Genomic DNA, 22,355 nt, shown 5'->3' on the forward strand with positions numbered 1-22,355 from the left:
TGTTCTTCTATTTAACGCCACTGTCACAGTAGCGCTACCCTCCATTGTGACACGTGTCAGGATCCCAACAAGGGCAATCAGGGCCAAGGGTCAGAGCAGGGGCAAAACTGGGGGTAGGAGTAGCCGAAGAGTTTGTAGACAGGTCCAGGCCAGGGTCGATACCAAGGGTCAGAGTCCGAGTCAGGTTTCACAGTTCAAGTCAGGAGGCGAAGTCCAAATCAAGCAGAGGTCAAACCAGGAATTCAAGAGCAAGGAGCTGGAGTGACCATGGCAGCGACAGAAGATCTGTGCTGTTGCCTGACCACTTCCCGGAACGTCCTTGGGGTTTTTATAAAGTAGGGAGCCAATCAGGAACCAAGAGGCTGCTGTCAGTCAAACCCGAGACGGTACTTCCCATGATCTGTGTCCACAGCAGGTCAAAGGAAGTGCAGTGCAAATGAGTTACAGCTGCTACTGAGTGGCAGCCTGGAAATGTCAGTTGCCTGGTGTAGCTCTAGAGGCCTGGGTTTAGACCTGTGGGGCCTTACTTTGAGGTTGTGCAGCAGCCTTGAGAACCCAAGAAACCCCTCAGATACCTGGGAGCTATGCCAAGCAGCCAAGTGAAAAAAATGAGAACTGTGTGTTAGAATTGGCTAAAATATTCTGTTGAAATTGTTTTGAGGGAAATTTTTCATCAAAAGTGTCTGATTTCTGTAGAATATTTAAATATCTCATCAAAATGTTTTGATTCAAAATAGCACTACAACATCCCACGGAAGTTGCAGTTTGGGTGTCTTACGCTTCCATTCTCTTCCTTTCCCCCCCTTCACACACATTGTCAAAATTTTCAGTAGAAGGGGAAAATTCCCCCCAACCAGTTCTACTGCATGCAGATATTTCTCATCAGCTCTCCATGGCTCACGCTGTTACTGTCAGGCGGAACATCTGTGCACTTCACTCAACAGGATCATATCTGCACATCATACCATAAAACAATAAAGCCAACTCACATCCGCTTCAAAGTGCAAGGGCATGGTGGCGGCGGCGAGATAATCTGTGTAAGAATAACCAACCAACCAAGGCTGGCAGGAAATCCAATGATCTGCTGTGGAGAGAAACAAGTGCATAGTTATTTTGCCACCACAGGCAGCACATCTCAGCAGTTTCCAGAACTCACACCCAACCCGCATAAAACAGCCTTGGCTGAGCAGAGAGATTTTTTTAGAAGTCTTTAAACTAAGCCAAACAATCATTCCACCACTTGTGAGTAACAGCAAAAACACATGCACATCCAGTATTCCCAGGCAGTCCTGCTCTTCCCTTTATCATTCATCTCCATAATAAATCAATTCCCTCTCTGAAATTTGTAACTGTCACCGGGAACTGTTGGGTTGTGACATTTCCCTCTCTGCTGGAAATATCCTTTCTGTGGCTGGAAATGTTGTTACATGCAGGAGTCCCAGATTCATTCACATTTGAATGGCCAGATTTTCAAAAAAGGCATGTAAAGGAGGATGTATATTTTTCAATACACATTTGTCAGCTACAAGTGATTCAGGCTTAGGTAACAGGCAGAAAGTTAGAAGGCATGTGTTAAAACGTTCCAGCAGGGAACTCTTCCATTGAGTCTGAGAGCCTTATGCATAAGGTGAGAACCGAAGGAGAAGGACAGACTCCGATCCCTTTTTTCATCTTGAACAGGGCTTTACTCCCCAATATGCCCATTGAAGTCACTGAAGCGAGGAACCATCCCACATAAATAAGGGAGGAACCACTCAACACCACCAGCCTATCTTCAAATCCTGGACAGATGCAACCTTCACACCTCCTGTTATCCTTTGCAGCCATACCTACTCACTGTTTCGTCAGACCTCATAAGCTAGAGTCAGGTCTGGCTGATATTTGCAGGGGAGACCTTCAAGAAAAACCCAACATGCTGAGAGAAGCAGTGCTGGTGATGCAATCTGTGGCACTCTACCCTGAGTAAGTACTAAATCAGTGCTCTATCTAGCATAATGGTGGGAGGCACTAACCTACTAGAAGTACCAGCTCCAGGATGAGCTGTTTAATCAAGACCGTGACCACTTGTGGTCACAAACTCAGAGCATTTTTTTCCTGAAGTAATGCCCTGACCAAATTCCAGTTTGGCTATTAGCAATAGTTCCAGCAACTGGGAAATAGTCAGGGCTAGAGAAGCAGAAATGGCTCATGCTGCAGCTGCATCTGGACACTGTATTTTTTGCTTTCTCTCCTAAAAGTCAGGATAGCATTGCTGTGTGCTGCTGAATAGCTCCACCTTCCAAGCTGCAGATGCAGGCAACCTACCAAAATACTTTAAGATCCATCCAGAGGAAGAGTGCTCTCTGACAGACTCTTTCCATTTTTAATAAGACAGAAGTGAATGAAGTCACTGCCTTCTAAACAAGGATGTCACGATCCCTTGCTGCCACCTTCAGGATGACTTTTGCACTTACCCCCCCGAACTTCTTAACAGCGCAATGCAAAACACATCTGTGCATTACTTGCTCATCTCTCATGGTGCTGCAACATATATCAAATCTTAGCAACATGTCCCGCCCCCCTCCCCCAGTCAGCGCTGCCAGGTTGGGGGCTGTAGTGAGATCCTATCGGTTCTTCCAGAGAGGAAGTGATTGGCTTCTTCACGTCTTCCCTTCCTAATGTCCCCAGTAGTTTGGTCTACTATATAAAAACCAGTCACAGCCAAGAAAATTAACAGGCTGCTGCCAACAGAAAGTGCAGGTTGTTTTTATCATGTTTAGCTGCCTCTTTGGAGATGGAAATAAGGAGAAGACAGACGGACTGAATACAAGATATTTATCTTTTCTTGGTTTATTTTTGCCATTTTCAATACAGTTTGGTAGTTAACAAGCACCAGTAACCAGGAGCATTGCAAATCTGAAACAGGTGACACTTCCATTTCCTTTTACTACACATAAAACAGTTCAACAGCCACCTTCCCAATCTATTACTAGGGGGAGAAAAGCACATGGAAAGGACAGGATTCCATTTTACCTGTTGGAAGAGAGATGTCCCAGATTTTCCAGCTTGCAGGGCTCTCTGTATTGTCACCCATCCTTCTCACCTGGAAGTTTAACATTTACATTATGGTAATGCTTAATGATCACAACCAAGTCGGGCCCAATTGTGCTTGGCACTAAACAAACATACAAGCTGCAGTCCCTGGTCTGCCTTTCAAAGTTTTAAAAAACTGGGAGTCCAGACGACGACTGTATTTCAGTGGAAGCATTTAATATTTCTAAGTCAATACACACCTGGTTTTCGGACGCTCCAAGCACCTACAACTCCCAGTGACTTCCAATGGTGGTGTGGATACTCACCACCTCTGAAATCAGGCCCTATAAATATTAGGCTTCTTAATGAACAGCTTTCACAAAGCTGCTATGTTAAGTCCATAGCAGATACAAACTAAGTTTCCTCTAGATTTTATTTAGACGAGTTTTTTTATTTAAAAGGCTTCACTGTGAGTGACTATAAAGTTCTCAGAGATTAAACTTGCGTCTTCACGACTATTTGAAATATTTGGCACAGGGGCTTGGATACAAACACCAAGTGCAGAAGACAAGATTGAGCACACTTCATTTTGGACTACAGTAAATTAAAGCAAATATACGTTCCCCCCCCCGTTTCACAACACACAACCCTAAATACATCAATGTCAGACAGCAAAGGTGGAAAAGACCCAGTAGAATATGCCTGTAGTCCCTTTGCCAATCTCACATTGTTCCCTACAGTATATGTTCTAGTGCTCTCCCCTGCCTAGTCTTAAGGGTTAGTTCTTCCACCTTTTCCCTTACAAAACTATTCCATAACCCAAAGCATCTCATGATCAAGAATTTTTTTCCTACAATTCTGAGTTTCCCTGTCAACTTCTTAGTTCTATCCTTGTGCACCACACTAAAACTCATCTCAAACATTTGTTAACTCACGTCACCTATCATTTGTGAAAGCTAGACACATTTACCTGTTTTAATCTTTCTAAGTCACACCCCCACACCTTAATCATTTGTAGTGTCCTTCTCTGAACTCCAACTAGCTTGCTGGTTATGAGCTGTCTAAAAACGAAAGGGTTATTTCCAGGTGCAGCTGCACTGGAGATGTGTAAGAGAATGTTACCTCCTGCTTTTTGACTTGTCTCTGTGCATGCAGCCCAAATTGTACTTGACACTTTGGAGATCATTCATACTGTAAACATGACATATGGTGCCACCCTTCAATCTTCTCCTATACAGATTAGTCTCCTCTTTACTGACATTCTAGTTCTCAGAATCTTTCTGAATTTCTGCTATGCCAACTTCATAATTGCCAAAATTTAATCTGTTTTCTCAGCAGCTGACATTTTTATTCAAATAGCAACTCCATATTGTGCCTTACACTATATGTTCAGCTCAACCTGCAACCTTAGCATTTGGTTTCTGGGGAACACTCAGGGATTCAGAGTTTGTGATACATGATACTTTGCTGGAAAAAAAGCATTCCTATAACTAGGACTTACCTTGAACTTTGTAAATTCGTTTCCACAAATGTCATCTGGAAAAGTGCACATGCCCAGGAGCCAATAACTTGGCTCCTCCATTTGACATTTAGAGAGGACTTACACAAGAGATCATATCCACAAAATCAGTCAAAATCTATATAAGTCTTATCTTTGAGGGAAGAAACTAAATCCAAATAGTTGATAAAAACAAAACAAAAAAAGGTAAATACCAGTCCTAATATTTTTCCCAAGACTGCAGTGTTCAGACACTACAGTGATGGGCAGCCCCCTCTAAAAAACTAGATAGATAATTTTATAACCTTAACATTGCAGCAACTGAAAAGCCTTTTTGTCCTTTCAGTCCTGATACATTCCTTCTGCCTTGTCAATACATGATTCTTTGGCACTGATGATCATTTCTTTAATACTGGCGAAAAAATAAGTGCTGCTTTTGCAACTTGCAAGCTACATTCAGCATGCATTCTCTTGTTAATGTCTGATTACCAACAGTGTTGTTTAGAGCAATGATTACATATTTCCTAATCTCATTGATTATTAAGAAAAGGATTGGTTAGAGACCTAATTAGAGTGAAGTAACTGATTAAAACTGCTATAACTTACAGTACACAACACTGATTACTATAGTATGGCAAATTTATTACCTGTGATCTGATTTTGACTGAGAACATTTTTACAGATTGTGATCTTAGGACCCTAGAAAATAAAGAGTAAAACTGGATATGGAGTTTAGGAAATATGAGGGTTTAAATTTTTTTAAAAAGTGATCCGACTTCTTGAACTTATTTTAGCTCATCATAACTCCCCAATGGGTTGGCCTAGGAACTCCTTATTGTTTTACCTTGTAGTATCTTAATGAGAACTGCTGCCTTTGATTAGTCCTGAGGAACTTCTTGGTGGAAGTTATTCAAAATGCATCGCCATACCTTATGGCTTAGATGCTGTTTGCAAAGACATGACTCCAATGCAGACGGCCACAGTGAGAGGGAAGGCAGCGGGCAGGAAACACAGGGGTGCAGCCTAAAGGAACAAAGCTACATTGAGCGCTCAAATGCCAGTCTAGGACTGAAAGAAAGCCACATGGCTACATCTACAATGGCTTCTGCTGTCTTTGAGGCCATGCCAGCAGAGCACACTACTGCATCTCTGCACTGAAAATGGATCATATTCAGAAAATTACCAAGGCCCCAAAGAGCGCCTTACTTCAACCCTTAGCATAGACAATTACCGTACCTGGAACTATGAATGCTAGACTAAAAAATTAGGTAGCTTACATGAGCCAGTGTGATGCAGATCACACCTTCATATTGGATAAATTTGTACAAAACCAAACCCACACACGCCACAGCTCCTCAAGCCCACAGGCAGACAGGAGCAGATTTAAGATGTCTGCAGCCACAGGCTGTGAATTTAAAGTCCTTACCAAAACCACCTTCATTTTAAAGCCCTGCATTAAAAGGTGTCCATCTTACTCTTTAAGAACAGCTGGAGATGACGGAAAGTTGGCAGGGTACAGGGGTAGCATTAAGGTTGCTTGAGTGGCCACAGGTGTGCATTCCCACAGTTCAAAGTTTTCTGGTTCTAGGCTTTCAAACACGTGATTTTATCGAAAGAATATTCCCTTAAAAATAAATAAATAAAAATCCTGCAATAGGACGAACCTGAGTTCTTTATGACTTTTTTCCATGCCACAAGCTATTTTGTTCTGATAAAATGCATTTAGCAGAGGTTAGTTCAAACTTCATCACCCCAATCTCCACCCATTGCTTGAGGCACTCTTAAATATTAATTTCAGATAGCAGCCAAACAAAATGCCAAACAGTCTGTTGTTCTGGCTATTTCTTACCTTCTGATCTAGCTGCATTCTCCTCTAACAGGCAGAGTTGGAGTTGAGTATTGGTAGTTTGATCAAACTGATAAGGCAAGTTGAGAGTGTCTAGAGTTATCGCAACATATCATTTTATACAATTTATGACCAGTGGGCCATAGCTTTGACAGCTTGATTGTACTAAGACCCTTTCAAGTTTTAGGGGCAGACTCACTGCTCCTGACCTCCGTCTTTGCACAGTATCTTTGCACTCAGGCAGTACAAATCCACACAAGTCCCTTGCTGCCAAATCCCCATGTGGGAGAATGCTCAATATGTAAAGAGCTCCCTCTTTGCAGGCCCTAGTGCAAAGGAAACATCTCTTTCAGGGAAAGGGAGATTCCCAAATGGGTAACACTCCAGCAGTCCCTGGCCTAAGAGCTGTTCTAACTTGCATCAGGATTGGGGGAGAAAATCAGCGAGCCAGTCATGATTCTCTGACAGCACTCCTTTGGCTCCACCCAGCAGAAGATCACCATAGCACAGTCTGCCCCTTAATCTACCAGGACTAACTCCAGATTTATAGTACAGTTATTATGAGGGCAGGGATATGTACATTCTGTAATTGTAAACATCAAAATAAAGTTGCCGCCTTCTGTTGTCTTGGATGACATTTGTCCAGTCCTCATTCCAGTATGCTGTCCAACAAGGAATGTTGGTGGGGGTGACATGGGACACCTTTCATTGCTCCAAATGTATCTTTCTGTAGAGAGAAGCTGTTTCCAGAGTTGTCAGTCCAAGCGTTTTCCAAGGCTATCATGAAGACTACATTGACATAAGAGGAGGAAGAAGAGATAACCGTTTAGCCAATGGCCATCTCATAAACAGTTTTACTTGATTGTGGGCCTGAGCCAAAGCCCACTGAAGTCAAACTCCACTAATTTCAATGGGCTTTGGATCAGGTTCTGTATATGCAGTGACCCTGTGACAGACCGTACCCCTAAGTCCATCCTTTTTACAAGACCATGATATATTTTGTACCAAGTATGCCTTGTGAGGTATCACTTTAAAACTCAATCTGCTGAACATTACTGTCCTGGTAAAATGTATGTATCAACATTGTATGTAAAGTTATAAGATTCTACTGTATAACACTGCTGTAACATGCTCCAAGTTTAGAAAAAGCAGGCACCAATCAGTTCCTCGGAAAACAAAAGACAAACCAGCCAGGTGTCAACAAAGTCACGTAGACTATCACCTAGTTAAGAAGCCATTCTTTGGCAGGAAGGGTGTAAATAAGAAAAATTTACATATTAGCAGTGGAAAACAGCTGGGGATTCCCATGTAAACAGACTGGCTGTCATCTGAACCCCAGCTGGAGATGACTCTCAAGGGAGAGAAAGGTACAAGAATAGAGAACATACACAACACAAATTACCATTCCTCTCTGCTCATGGCAGCAACAATGCCTGAAGAAATACTGAACTGAGGGAGGAGTCCTGGTTTAGATGCTTCCAGCCAATAAAAGACTGCAAAGGGTATGCGGTGAGAAAAACCTGTGCTTTTAATCTATTTAGTTCGCTAAGGTAGGTATTAGTTTGAGTTTTCTTTTTATTTTCTTGGTAACCAATTCTGAAGTTTATGATTCATTACTTGAAATCACTTAAAATCTATCATTCTATAGTTAATAAACTTGTTTTATCTAAACCAGTTTGTATTTGGATTCAAGTATTTGGGAACCTCCACTTGAGATAACAAGTGTTTTCCTTTGATGAAATGACAGACTTTATATGAGTTTGCATTGTCCAGTAAACAATTTCTCGATAAGTCTGGGACTTGATTGTTGGTGTTGCCAATTCATGAGTGACTGGCCAGAGGATTTGTGTAATTCACCTGGGAGTGATTTTGCATGCTAGAGGCTGTGTGTGAGAAAGACCAGGAGTGGTTGTTCTCACAGCAAAGCAGTGCAAAGGACACGCCAGGTTGGAGATTTGAGGAGACACAGCTGTCCACATTGTACACTGGGTAATGTCACAGTTCCTCACCGAGGGCATGGCATACCCATATTTAGTATCCTATAAGTAATCGTTGCATGGACAAGGACTATAGGACAACCTGGGTTCACTATGTAGTTTCCAGAAAAATAGAATACAGCAACAAAGCCAAAACTCTGAACATATTTATTTTCATATCAACTATTAAATTGTCAGCAACAACCAGACAAAAATGATACATTCACATACACATATATGCACTAATAATTATGTTCCAATTTTCCCTTCTCTTTTCTTTACATTACTGATACTTACCCAAGTCTGCAAAGTACTTTGAAATCTACGGATAAAGGCTCTATGTAAGTTTAAGTATTATTACAGACACTGAAAACAATAAGATACTTGTCTTTCCTAAGTAAATGCAAGTACTCAACATAAACTGCTGCTATATATCTGTGGGAAAGTGCAACTTACGAGATAAGAATACAAGACTCGTTCATAAATAGAAAAGAATACAGCAGTTCATAAGAGTAACACAAACTTGTTATTTGACTTGTTTATAAATCAAAAGAATTAAGTTTTACTTGCGTAGCACTTTGTTAGATATTAGGAAAAACTTTCTAATTATCAGGATAGCTAAGCACTGGAATAGGCTTTCAAGGGAGATTCTGGAATTCCCATCATTAAAGGTTTTTAAAAAACACAGGGACAGTTTAGGTTTACTTGGTCCTGCTTCAGAGCAAAGGGCTGGAGTTGATGACCTCTTGAGGTTACCTCTAGCCCTATATTTCTATGAATACTAACACTATTAGGTGTGTGGAAACAGTCTGTTTAGTCATAGTCCTAATTTCCATAAAACTTTCCAACAATAAGTCTATTACACCAAAGAATAAGAGAATGCATATCATGCTAGCCTCTTACATTTTAAATGTGTTATGGTGTGTGCACGTGTTTATTTACAAACTTCTAATTAATGCAAGGTTTATTCCACACACACCTAATTTAAACTGGAAACATGTGAACAAGCCATCTCACATTCATAAATCCTGCATCACAGTTTATCATCTAGAAGAATACTGCTATGAGGGATCAAAATGAACAATATAATTAACACAATTAATATACCTTAACTTGCTCATGAGGTTATTTGTTCAGTCTCCCCTCTTGATGGCGGTAGGGGGTCGGTAATTCCACAGTTACCACAGTCTCCTGAGCATAAACCTGACAGGCCTGTGAAACTCCATGAGGTGGGTTTGGGCTTCCAACCCAATTTCCTCCACATCTACAACTTGCCAAGTACAATGAGATGTGCAGGCAACTGCAGAATGTTCCTTCCTGCCAGTTTCAAGCAGCAAAGCTTTAACTTTCAACTAGCATGACCATCTCCCCTCCCTGCCCCCAAAAACCTAGACTCCCGTGCACAAATGGGATAGCTCTGAAAAATTAATTTCCCCAGACAAAAGCTGATTAGCCTTTACCAAAGCCCAGGCAGGAATGCAGGGCCCCTTTCAAATCTGCTTAAAAAACATCAAATCCTACATCAGACAGATCATCTACATCAGGCAGGAACATATCTGGCGTACTGTGATTAAAACATGTTGCAAAAATACTATGCCATTTTCACTGCAATAATGGGACATTTCCCTGTTAATCCCCTTCTGTGCCTTTTCTATATTCACTGGTTTTTCAGCTCCTTTCCAAAAACGCCTTAGCAATAGAGAAGAACAAATTATATGGGCATCAGGGAAGGCCCTTCTAAGGATGCCCAAGTCATTTTTCATTTTGACAATGAGACACATACTGGTGTGTTGCACCAGATCGTTTTCCCCAAGGTGAAATACTATAATTGACAGAAAAGATCTGAGATAAACGTCATGAAGAAGAGGCAAGAGCTGATCCCACAGCATTGTCTGTATGCCATGCCAATACAAAACTGCACTTGAACTTGGGAAACCCAGCTGCAGCCCATGTGGATGAGTGCCTGCCCTCCTCTTTGTCACCAAAATCACACAATGGCCACAAATCTGTAATTCCTTTGGTTCGGCTCGCATAAAGTTACCACCTCCTAAAAATAAAATACCACAGAGTTAGTCATTGTACGGACCCTATAAGGTCTATACTCCATCACCCCAGTAAAACCGGTCCAGCTGACTGAAAACTATAAATATCCAATATAAATAAGGGTGATGTCTTCCTGAAAACAAGGAGAGAGTAAAAACCACGCCCATGATGAGCAGGCCGGTTTCCTTAATAGACAGAGACTTGAAACCGCCCCCAGCTGCCCTCAAACATCCTTCCCTGCTAGGCTCGGAGTGTCAACTCGCCCCGCTCCTACCGGCACACCTGCCTTGCCCACGCAACGCTCACGGGGCTGGCCATGGGTCTTGAGGCGGGGCTGGAGGCTGCTCGGACCGTTACACTCCCTAGGCCACGCAGCTGATTTTCTGGCCCACCGCCAGCTCCGAGCACCCATGGTGACCGAACAGCCCGGCGTCGTCTGCGTGAATTCCTGGTCTCCCACCCGCGGGCCGGCTGCCCTGCCCGCCCGCACTGCCAGAGCCCCGCGCCCGCTAACGCCACAGGCACCCCTCACACCCCGCCGCTCTTCCCGGGCTGCCCCCCGCGAAGACGGGACACGCGGGGCCGGGGGGGGGGGCGGGGAGAGGAGCGAAGACACAGAAACCAACGAAGACAAGAAACGCTCCCCTTTGGAGAGAGGCTGGGGGCGGGGCGGGGCCGCGCCAACCGCCTACTTACCTGGCTCGGCTCTACACAGCAGCAGCCACGGTTTGCACAGGTCCAGCCCCAGCCCAGTGCACACCATGTTGCCACTGCGCATGCGCACAATGAGTTCCCCCATACGTCCATCCCGGCTCCCCTTCAACCTGCGCATGTCACGTATGAAGTTTAGAGCGGTAAGATCTCGGGATCGTCCGGCCGTCACGCATGCGCAGAATACGAGCATTTTCCCCCGCCGCCCACGCGCAGAGCGCGCTTTAGGGCGGCTCTTAAAACGGCTCACGCGAATAACTTTGGTGGGTTTTTTTTTCCAGCCGCTTCTTGAGGCGGGAGACGCACCGAGCATATTTTTCATCGGGGTGGTGCGAACGCGCATGCGGAGTACTTGTTTTAGCCGGGTCCGTGGGCTGATTACGGCAGCCTGCCAGGGACAGTTCAAGCCAAAGTCACAGTTTAGTTGGGGAGTGGGGGGGCCGTCACACCCTGGAAGTGGTGGGCGTGCCCTCGATCCTCGCCCGTGGATGCCGCCGCCGACGGCATCTCCCCACAGCTTGGGAGGTGTTGCGGCGCCCAGACGCTTACAAGTCGGGTTGCCATGGTGACAGGCCAGGGTCTCTGTTCCCATGGCGCGACACATAGGCTTAGGTTGGCGTTACTATGGTGACAGGACAGGTCTCTGTTCCCATGGCAGCCATACAGGGTCTTAGCTCGGGTTCCCATGGCAGCGCCCTGTGTCTGGCTGCCGCTCTGGAGCAGGTTCCAGGTTTAATCGTGTGTTTGCCATCGCCCGGAGTACAACCAGTTGCTGCTTTCCCTGAACATTATTGTCATTCATAATTTATATGGTGGCAATAGCCAGAAACCTCAGCTGTGGATCAGGTTCCTACTGTGCTAGGTGCTGTACAAACATAACCAAAGAGTTTGTAGTGTCTCAGTATAAAACCAGATCAATGAATCAGCATTTTCCTTGCTGAAAATCTCATATAGACATCAACACTAGAGCGGAAAAACTCATATAAATGTTTAAGGAATTAAAAAAGAATGGGGGCACGCTATTTAAAGTGGCTGCTATAGTGGACTGTTGGTCCTTTTTAAAATTTAAATGAACAGTTTCCTTCAATGTGCCTCAGATACATTTAATCAGTAATATCCAAATTAAAGGTGGCCTGTAGATTTAAAAAGAAAAAATTGCAATATTGAACCACAACCTGTCAAGTGGGAACTGCCTTCCCTTGAAATCCCATCTCTGGATTTTAGGGCTTGCCCAGCAGGAAAATTTACCAGCATTACTATACTGATATAATTATACTGCTATATTTATATAGCTCCCTGTGGGGACACTGTTATTCAGTATCATTAGGAATAACAGTAGCCTTTTTCTCCTAAACTAAACCAAAAAAAAAATGGCCAGTGTTATTCTGAATAACAGTGGCCATTTTTTTGGTTTAGTTTAGGAGAAAAAGGCTACTTTTATTCCTAATAAGACTGTCTACATGGGGAATTATAGCAGTATCACTACAGTGGTATAATTATACCAGTATAGTAAGGCTGGTAAATTTTCAAGTGTAGACAAGCCCTTATTGGTGGATCAGAAGTGGAGAAGAAACTTGTAGTCAGGTTATTAAAGAAGGGGATTTCCCCAAAGTTTTTGTACCTTCAAACTCTTGCACACAAAGTGACTGTGTTTCTATTCTACAAGACAAACTAATATCAGACAGAGGTAGAAGCAGCCCAAATGTAAAGGAAAAAACAAAAAAGCTGAGGGAATAATCCTGAAACTACAGGAGACAAAGACTAAGGGTCATCTCCCACTTCCATTAAAGTAAATAGCGAGACACCTTATTGGTTTCAGTGAAAATTAGAACAGGCACAAACTCTGGAGAAGATACATATCTGTATCAGAGATTATTTAATATATTTTTTCTTCATGTACAAATCATTTGACAAAGAAATTACTGCATATGCAAAGCAAGTTATTAGCCTGCTTGATTTTTCACATCAAGCAACTTCTCTGGCTTACTTATTTCCCCAATAATATAATTTAAAAAGAGGTAATTTTCAGACATGAAAATCAAATTAAACCATGATTTCATGGTAAAGCTAGCATGATCTCATAGTAAATATGCCTGCAGGAAAGTCCTCCATCCAAGTGAAAAAAATTAGAAAGCAAGATGTTTTTTAAAAAGTTCTCTCTTATTATGTTATGGACTATACATGGTGAAGAAGTGTTCAGCTAGTGAGATGGTTTCTCAAACCCAAAGGGCTAGTGTAAAGAAATTTTAATTTTTAACTCAATTATTCCTTAGAATGGGGCTGAAAAAGATAAATGGAAGTTGGGTGATATCAGCACTAGCATAAACTGAGAAATCTTCCCTGAAATCAAGGGATTTAAAGGATTTCATAAAAGAAGTGAGAGAAACTGGTGCATACAGAATATATGGAGTGCACTACAATATTATTGATGAACTAAAAGTGCTAACAGCTGGTCAGAACCGTTCAAAATACTTATCATGAAATAAAACACATTTGAAACATGCCCTTTTTTGTGAGTTCACAGTGCTTCCACGAAATGCAGTTTCCCACATCAGGGCACATTTAATCCAAGTTGGGCATGGTAATTCCGCTTGATAATTTCAGTGCATCTTTTGGTAGTGTGTTTACCAGAGGGTTTTGTTACCTGGTTGATGTTACATGGTATTTTTTCAGGCTACCTGATTGGCAGAGCTTATGCACTCAAGAGGATCAGGAGCAACCATCTTGACTTGTTTTGAAAGGCTAGGTTATGGAGGAGGAAGAAAAATGCCCTTAAAAATACAAGAAACTGGACCAGACCCCTAATCTAAGAACTAATGCATTAGATTTGGCTACTTATTTAATAAACAGTGGGATTGGGAACCAGACTGTGAGTGAACTGTCTAATTCTGCCCCTCTTGATGCTGATGCCCCCTTATTAATTATTATTATTATTATTTGTATTATGATAGTGCCTAGAAGTTTGAATCATAGACCAGGCCCCATTGTGCTAGGTGCTGCACAAACACAGAACAAAAAGACAGTTTCTGCCCCCAAAGAGTTTACGATCTGCAAGAGGTATTCATGCCTGCTGGCATCTATGCTGGTGGCTTTTCACTCTTGTCAGAGCATGGCTGGGCACCCAGCAGCAGGACCGACAACCTCATTTGATGAGTGTTCTTGATGTGTGCTCTGTTCCTTATGTGGGGCCTAGGACCATGGCTAGGATCCATACTGAAAATTACATCACAAGCCCATTATTCATCCAAGGAACAGTATCCCCAAACTTTGGATATTCTACCCTTTCTCCTCCACCATCAGCTACACCACCTCACCTGATCCCCATCCCTTACCTACAACTGCAACCTACTTTAACTATATCTAAACCCTGCGCTCTCTCACAAAGGGCTATGACATAAATCAGTTTCTCAGATGTAAATCAAATGCAAATCAGTTTCTCACTGTGCTTCCCATCCTCTTTCCTCTGACCAAAGATCAGTTTCAAAGATGACCACAGTCTTGCTTCCACTCAAAATTTCTAAGAAACGTGGCCTTTTCTGCTTCTGCATTATGTGATGAGAAAAACAGAAGTTGCCCCACACTTTTATTGAGAAGCAAAATTTGAGGGGCATGACACTTTTTAAACTGGAATGGAAAAGTTATTTGCCTGAAAGATTCATGAACATTCAGTTCCAGGTAGGTTTCGATGGTGATTACAGATGCAAAACATACCCATAAGCAGATACTTGATTACCCTTCTAAATATAAGATCTGGAATGATAGGATGACAGCAAAGATGCACTTAAAGAAGTTATTCACATACTGTGCCTGGTAGCTTTATCCTCCTTCAGAATCACTGGCTTCCAGCCAAACACCTCTGTGAATCATCTGCCATCAGCCCCATATTGTCTGAATAATCGATGGGCATGATCCTGACTAAGTGTATGTCTACACTGCATCTGGGAAGACATGCTTCCCCCATCGGTAGACAGACATGCTAGCTCTGCGTGAGCTAGTGCACCAAAATAGCAGCGTGGCCGTGGTAGCATGGGCACTGGCTCAGACTAGCCGCCCACGTACGTACACTGGTGGTTGAGCATGATTACACTTGGGTGGCTAGCCCAAGCTGCTGCCTGTGCCACCCTGGCTCACACTGGTGTGTGTCTATCTATCCATACCAGGAAGCTGCTGTGCACACATACTCTGAAAGAGTAACCTTCCATTTTATCCATCTTCGAGGGTGCAGCAGCTGCTGTTTTACTGTACTCTGATTCCTTCAGACATCAAGGTGGTGGAAGATTGGAGTAAAGAAATGCATATGTACAAAGCATAGTCAGAATACAGTTACAAATTCCACCGTGGTGAATGGACTGGCTCTTACTCACTGGCCAGAAAGAGATGAAATGTCTCTGCATGAGACAAAAATACAGCAATAGCTCCTTTAGGAAAATCAGTAAAAAGGGATAGAAATTGCAAGTCTTTGAAAGAGGCCTATACAATTTTGCAAACCATCCAAAATATTAAACTGATTATGCACTTCATGACGTGTTCATAGCACTACAGTCTCCAGGGTCTCGAATGATAAGAGCTGAGCCAGCAGGCAGGCCCTAGCGTAGACTGCAGTGGCTGAAGTCTACATGTCATAAAGTTTAAGCTGCTCCTTCATGTCTCCTTCAGACATCGCTCCAAATGTCTCACTGTTTTCCTTCATGAGCCTGAAGATGGCAGCCAGCTGCTCTCTCTGAACCCTGTCAAGAAGAAAAGTGAAAGGAGAAATAGCCACTCTCCACGCGGCACTGAGAGTAGGAACAATGGAGTCAAATGAGACACGAAGCCACATGGTGCTCACTTTACAGTCCTGTTGACTTCAGCAAATCTGCACATATAAAATGATCAGGATTTGATCCCGAGTCCTTCATCTCCTTAATACCCACTCCCACGTGCATGTGTGTGTATATACACACACTGCAAGTTAACTAATTCTTCAAAGCAATCACGTTTATTCCCAGATATACCCCCTTATTTTGAGCTTTCTTAGGACTTGTCTCCAGACATGCTTATTCCAGAATAGGCATGTCCACACACGGAGTTATTCTGGAATAGTTATTACACTGTAAATACTACTTTAACACTACCAAATTAACTTCCACATGTATACAAGCCCTTAGTCTGCTACTGGGAAATGCGTGATCAGAGAGAGAAATCAATCTTGGCATTGGGATTTACTAGGTTTCTTTTCAGTGTTGAGTAATGAGCATCCTTTCATTATGAAACACAAAATACATGGTCATGTAGCAAATTCAGCACTGGCACGTTCATTAGAGGAACATAGGAATTGCCGTAACACGTCAGATCAGTAGACCATCTAGCCCAGATTCCTGTCTTTCTTTCTAACCTGAAGTGGTTAATAGGTGGCTTATGTCCTGCAGCATGAAGACTGGTGTCTGTTGAACAGTTTTATCTGAGAAAGCATAACTACAGATTATATTGCTCATATAAATATCTATTATCAAATGTGTGTGCGCACACAGAGGGAGGGGGTGTAGAATATATTTCAACCTCCAATGCTGGTTTGACACAGGAGTTGGCCCTGAACCTAGCAGATGGCCATATTCTGTTATATGTATCCATATTTTTTTTAGGGGGAAAGAGGAGCTGTTTCATTATTACCTAGGACTGATTACAGGAATGATGTAGTCTCACTGCAAGTCTCTCAAGCTATTGTGAGTTCTGCAAGTTCCTCATCTATTACATACAGTCCTTGGCTCTCCTACATAAGATTATAAGAACTAAAGGAGCTGTGGTGTCTTATGACTGTAACAAGGGAGGAACAAGGCTTTCCTATTATTATATGCACCTTAAAGCTCTTACTGCTCTTCTACTCACCGGAGAAGAAAGTCCCTTGACCCACAACAGCTCAGAAATGCAGATCTGGTGATTTCCACACAGATTCAACCCCCCTCTACCTCATCAGCATCACTGGTCCCTGGAGCAGACTGCTGACAGTAGGTGGCCTTTGCTTTCTGCAGTCCCAAAAGCAACCTTCCCAGGATTCTCTTCTTCTGCCAGAGTCATTCCTCCTGCCTATAATAGTAGTATCTCATTCTCATTTCAATAGCCAAACCTATTCTGACAAGTCCCTTCCGTCTTTGCCAGATATTCTGGCACCCCATCCTAGTAATAAAAATTTCTAGGGACTCATCTCATTTGTTCAAACTTTTGCCACAGCTGAAACTGACAATGGGAGAGTTTGCAGCAAAAGAAAATGAAAGCATGATAACTTTGTTTCACTTCAGGCTAAAATACCAATAGAATGAATCTCTGTCGGTTGAGCTGGGAAGCAAATATTACAAGTGACAATCTCACAAGCGCAAGAAGATGGAAGCCTGGAACTCAGCCTGTGTTAAGGTAGGTCTTCACTGAAATAAAATATGATTTTACATCAAGATCATGATATCAACATAGAATCCTAGGGGAGACAAGTTAATATAGCTAGATGAGGAAAATCCTATACCCATCCCACCACCTAACCTCAACTAGATACATGAAGTTAAAAATTACCTGTGTCTTGTCTACACTAGGATTTTACATAAAGATAATTATCTTGATGTAGAAATACACCTTTTCTTGTTGTGAAATCACAGTTTTAGGAATATGGCTGCTTAAAACCTGGGGGGGGGGGGGGGGAAGTTGCTTAGAAATTGTGGTGATGGGAGTGATATAGATGTCTAGAGAAGACCTGAAGAAGAGCTCTGTGTAGTTTGAAAGCTTGTTTCTTTCACCAACAGAAGTTGATCCAATAAAAAAATATTACCTTACCCACCTTCTCTCTCTAGAGACAGAAACAGGTTCAATTTGTGTGGGAAACAACAGAGTACAGCACTGATCCATCAACAGCAATCCCAATGGGAATTTTGCATTAAAAAACAAAATCAATGGTAGGAGACGGGCCATAGTCACAGGTGAACAGAAGAGCTTTCCATCTGCCAGCATAACCTGGGAGGGTTGTGCAGTTTCCTTACACCTACTGATAAACACTAATACCTATCAGAAATGGTGACAAACAGCATTTCTCATCCTGCTTTATCTTCGGTGCTATCACCTGCAGTGGAAACAGAATTCTGAAAAAGCAGAGCTTAGCAAACAGCAGCAGCTATTTTGCCAATTATTTTGTTCTATACAATCAAAATGCATTTGGTTGTAGCATTTAAAGACTATATACATTCTGTTAATGCACTGGGATCATTTTCTTATTAAATGAAAGCTTCTCTGTACAACCTTGCCTTGGAACTGAGCTTATACCCCTGCTGAAACAATGGAATCTCAAGTTTATAAACCTCAAGAATCCCCATCTCTCACATACTTTTCTCATTTGCATGAGAACACATTAAACTGATCTTTTCAGAATAGGAAAAGGGGAGGGAGGCAGAGCAGCTACTGATTAAAATATTAAGAACTTCATGGGATTCCAGGGGGCAAATCTCCATTCTAGGTCAGAGAAATTCAGTATATGTTCTTCTCTTTACACAGGCATCTTTGAGGCTTATTCCAGCTGGGAACAAAAACTAGTTCTGGTTCTTTTCCTTGTTGTTCCAAGAAACTTAATAGACTGGGAAAAAGTTTAAACACTATTGCAACCTTCAGTGATCAACAGTTTTAATCTAGAATGGTTACAGAAAGTCTCAAAGTGTGCTTTTTTTGTTTCAACCCAACATCAATGCATTCTGGTTGACCTTTTGACAGAAATTACCCTAAAAATCAGTTACAGATCTACAAACAGAAATATAAAGACAGCTGACATCCCATGAACTTATTCTCCATAGCATTGAGTGGAAGACAAAGGTTATTGGGGGAGAGAGTCTTGGAAGGCAAGTAGAAGAGTTATCAGTATTGTAAAGTGAAACTGAACGTAAAGGGTATTTGTGATATGAAAGGTGATCTTGTAAAAATGGAATCGTCGTACTCCATGTTTATTGTCTGAATGATTCCAGATCAGATCCGTTCCACTTACAAGTAGAAAGATGGTGTGTGTGTGTGTGTGTGTGTGTCTAACTGCTATTCTTACAACCAGCTTGGAATTTGGAAATCCAGTTGGCTTTCACTCATCACTGACCAAATAGGCTAAGACGAGGATTTTCAAAGCAGTTGAACTCTTGTTGAAAGTCTATAGTATTCCTTATTCCCTTAGCTCTTTAAAAATCCCAACTCAAGATTTTCAAAAGAAGAAATTAGTGATTTGAGGTACCTAACTTGAGACACTGTAAATGAACCTGATTTTCAGAAAGTGCGGAGCACCCACCCTCTGAAAATCAGGCCCTTGTACAAGGTCTTGGCGACCCAAAAATTGAGACACCCAAAATCACTCATCACATCTGAAAATCTTGGCCAAAGATTGGGACCTCACTAATACTACTGATGATGCAGGAGCACAAACAGAGCACAACTCATCTCTCCCAGCTCTGCTGGCTCCGTCTAGCTCCAACAGTAGTAAAATAAAAAGATTTCAGGATGTGATTTTAATAGTTTTGGCCTAACTCTGTTCCCACTGAAGGCAATGGGACTACTTGTGGAGTAAGATACCACTCAGCGTGACTAAGGGTACCACACAGTCTGGCCCTCTCTCAATAAAGCCCAGACTATGGTCACACACAGGAAGCAAATGTGTTGAATATAAGACTTTACAATTTCTCTATAGTTACTTTCCACAGTAGTAACATCCTGTAAAAACATCATGATTGTTTTGTTGCAGCAAGGACAGAGACTCTTCCTCCACATTCTATACAATACCTAGTCCTTATTGGGTATTTTCCCTTGAATAAGAATTCCCTGCAAAAGCAGTGAAGGATACGTGAAGCAGATGTACTGCTATAAATCACCCCTAGAAAGTAACCAGAACTAGACAAGAAAGGCAGTAATTTAATCTGTGGAAGACGGGAGTAAGGGAAGCAAAAGGTAAAAACAACGCAATGCCCATCCAAATAAACTATTCAAAGGTTTATTGGACTGAACAAAGGCAATTTACAGTTTCAAGCCACTAGAATTACAGTCCTGTGTATAAGAGCCACCTTCAGATGAAAAAAAAAAAAAAGTAAAAAATACCCAGAGAGCTATTTTTGTTGTTGAAGAAATAGCTTAACTCACTGCCACTAGCAAAATCTGGGCTTGGCTATAGACTTTGCTTGCTTGATGTACACTTTTCCATATAACTTAAACATATATGTAGATAAGGCATTCTTTGCATAGTCACACGCTTGGAACATCGAATCTGCCAGCCAGCATGAGTTGGAGACAGAGTGGCCAGTAATGGTGGGTACCTCGAAGCAGAGTGTCCTTATGTGTCTAGGATTCATAAGCAATCCATTTACTGCGCTAGCAGTTACTGGTTTGGGAGGGGCAGCTTCCTTAAAGCTGAAGCCTCCTGCCGTTCATTAAATGAGCCCTTTTTACAGACAAACATTCTCCAAACCCAGGCGCTGCAAAGAACGACTGAGGAAATAGTTTCAAGTATTGTCTGTGTAGGAATAAAAAAAAAAGCAGCCTAGTTTTTGATATGTTCGAAGCTTTAGCTAAGAGGCAGCCTCTCCACACAAATGAATGGAAGCTTGTCATGCTGCAGAACAGGAAGGAATATCAGCAGAGGACTCAAGATCCTCTTCCCACGGCAGGACTTCCTGCAATCCAACCTGACCCCGTGTGAAGTCACATCTCAATGGAGCGGGTGCTGATGCCCAGTAGAGCTCACCTCCTGTACATAGCAAGGCTCAGAAGAGGATCTGAGCCTTGGGCAAAGCAGGCAGGCCAGCAACAGTGACATAAAGGAATCGGAAAGAAAAGGATATTGGAACACCACGGTGGTGTGGAGAAGGGAATGGGACATCTCTGTTGGCACCCCCAGAAACCCATCAAAATCCAGAAGGAGCCCTCAATTGCAGGGCTACCGCCTCAAGTCTCTCCTCTTGGGAACTGAAGCAGGGAAAAGTAAATCTAGGCGCTACCAATTGTTAACAAAGCTTGGGCACCTAAATGGGAACTCACCACAAACAGTACAGCTACAAGACAAACCAATCTCACTTCTCAGGTCTTCCTCCTACCTAAACTAAAGGATCAGCTCTCTGCGAAAATGATTACAGAGAAAGATTAAGTCAGTCCAGCTAGAGCCTGCCACCCCACCCTCTAAAAATGCTACACAAGGTTTTAAATCTTCAGCTGTAGTTTTCAAAGCTAAAGGATGAGTTTGGTCCCTGGAGGAAATGGGTTGGATAGTCTGGTATAACATTGGGGTTGATCTAAGATAGTATTTGGCCTTTGTCCTTTCCCTCTAAAAGAACAATACAGCTTTCAGGGTAGGGCAGATAGAGTGTGATTAACAACTCGATAGACTCACTGAATTTTTGGTGTCCGCTTTGGGTTCTGTTGGAGGTGGGGTGGGGGGGGGGTCTCAGTCTCATGTTAGGTCTTGAATCCCCAAACACAACTCCAGTCACGGCTCTAGCATGGTTGCGTCCAGGGACCCAAGCGAGCGGTTCCCCTCAACCTTGATATCCCAAGGAGTTATTTTGAAGAACCCAACTTCAGCCAAGGAGAAAGTCCCGAGTTTTGGGGATTTATTTTTTTTCTTTTGTTTGTGTTTGGTTGGTTTTGGTATTTCTGTCAAGCCTTTAAGATGCCAAGGGAAAAGCCTTTAGGAGGAGGCTAGGGATAACTTCATATAGTCTTCAGGTCTGCAAAGAGAAACAAGGAGAAAAGAAGATAATTCATTTCAGTCATTTCACCTTTTGAGTTTGGTTTGTTAATTACTTTTGTAACGAGCAAGGGAAAAGGACTTGGTGCTGGAGGGGGAGGCAAAGAAAGTTTCTCAATCACAAAGAGCCATTTGCAGACTGTAGTTCCTCAAAGTAAGAGGCCTTTTGCTTCATCGATTGCAGCAAGATAGTCTAAACCCATGCAACAGAGCGAGCCAAATGACTGCGCACCTTCTTGCTTAGATTAGAACCCAATCCAATTCAAACCCTCCTGACCTACAAATTGGGCGCTGTGGCTGCTCCTATGATGAGTCGGCCCAGAGCATTCCAGAGCAACTGGATTACCTGCCTGTCTGAATATTCCTCAGTTCATACCAAGCCAACTGGGGGAAGCAAGCCTTGTCATGAATATATGACTGCTTCTCTAACGTTCTCATGCTATGGGCTGCAGGAGTGAGCATGCAAGGCAAAAGGAATAAAGATTGTTCTTTCTAAAATCTTCCTACAAAAATATTGCTCTAGCACTGCCTCCCCTTTTTGTATGAAAC

At 42.5% G+C, this 22,355-nt stretch overlaps 2 protein-coding genes across 8 annotated transcripts in view; both read right to left on the reverse strand.

Annotated features, from left to right (window-relative positions):
- Nucleotides 1–11,382, reverse strand: part of ST6GALNAC1 (ST6 N-acetylgalactosaminide alpha-2,6-sialyltransferase 1) — a 45,095-nt gene extending 33,713 nt beyond the window's left edge. For 2 of the 4 annotated variants that reach the window (XM_067547617.1, XM_067547614.1), the window contains exons 1-2: nt 3,013–4,650; nt 990–1,084 (exon numbers count right to left, since the gene is read on the reverse strand). In XM_067547617.1, the coding sequence (XP_067403718.1) occupies nt 990–1,084; nt 3,013–3,097 (180 nt within the window). In that variant the 5' untranslated portion in view covers nt 3,098–4,650. Of the gene's footprint in view, nt 1–989; nt 1,085–3,012; nt 4,651–5,354; nt 5,534–6,359; nt 7,361–9,439 lie in introns of those variants that run through there. The other 2 variants (XM_067547620.1, XM_067547619.1) reach the window with 2 other exon arrangements.
- Nucleotides 11,383–14,580: 3,198 nt separating this feature from the next.
- The window catches only part of MXRA7 (matrix remodeling associated 7), a 52,291-nt gene continuing 44,516 nt past the window's right edge, over nt 14,581–22,355 (reverse strand). For 3 of the 4 annotated variants that reach the window (XM_067547622.1, XM_067547624.1, XM_067547623.1), the window contains one exon: nt 20,045–21,786. Coding sequence is in view for 2 of the 4 variants with exons in the window: in XM_067547623.1 (XP_067403724.1) it covers nt 21,747–21,786 (40 nt within the window). In the remaining 2 variants the exon portion in view is untranslated. Of the gene's footprint in view, nt 15,814–20,044; nt 21,787–22,355 lie in introns of those variants that run through there. The other variant, XM_067547621.1, reaches the window with a different exon arrangement.

Source organism: Emydura macquarii, unplaced genomic scaffold, assembly GCF_026122565.2.
Source record: "Emydura macquarii macquarii isolate MOO-44397 ecotype Brisbane River unplaced genomic scaffold, CSIRO-AGI_Emac_v2 contig_1230, whole genome shotgun sequence".
In the NCBI taxonomy this organism is placed as follows: domain Eukaryota; kingdom Metazoa; phylum Chordata; order Testudines; family Chelidae; genus Emydura; species Emydura macquarii.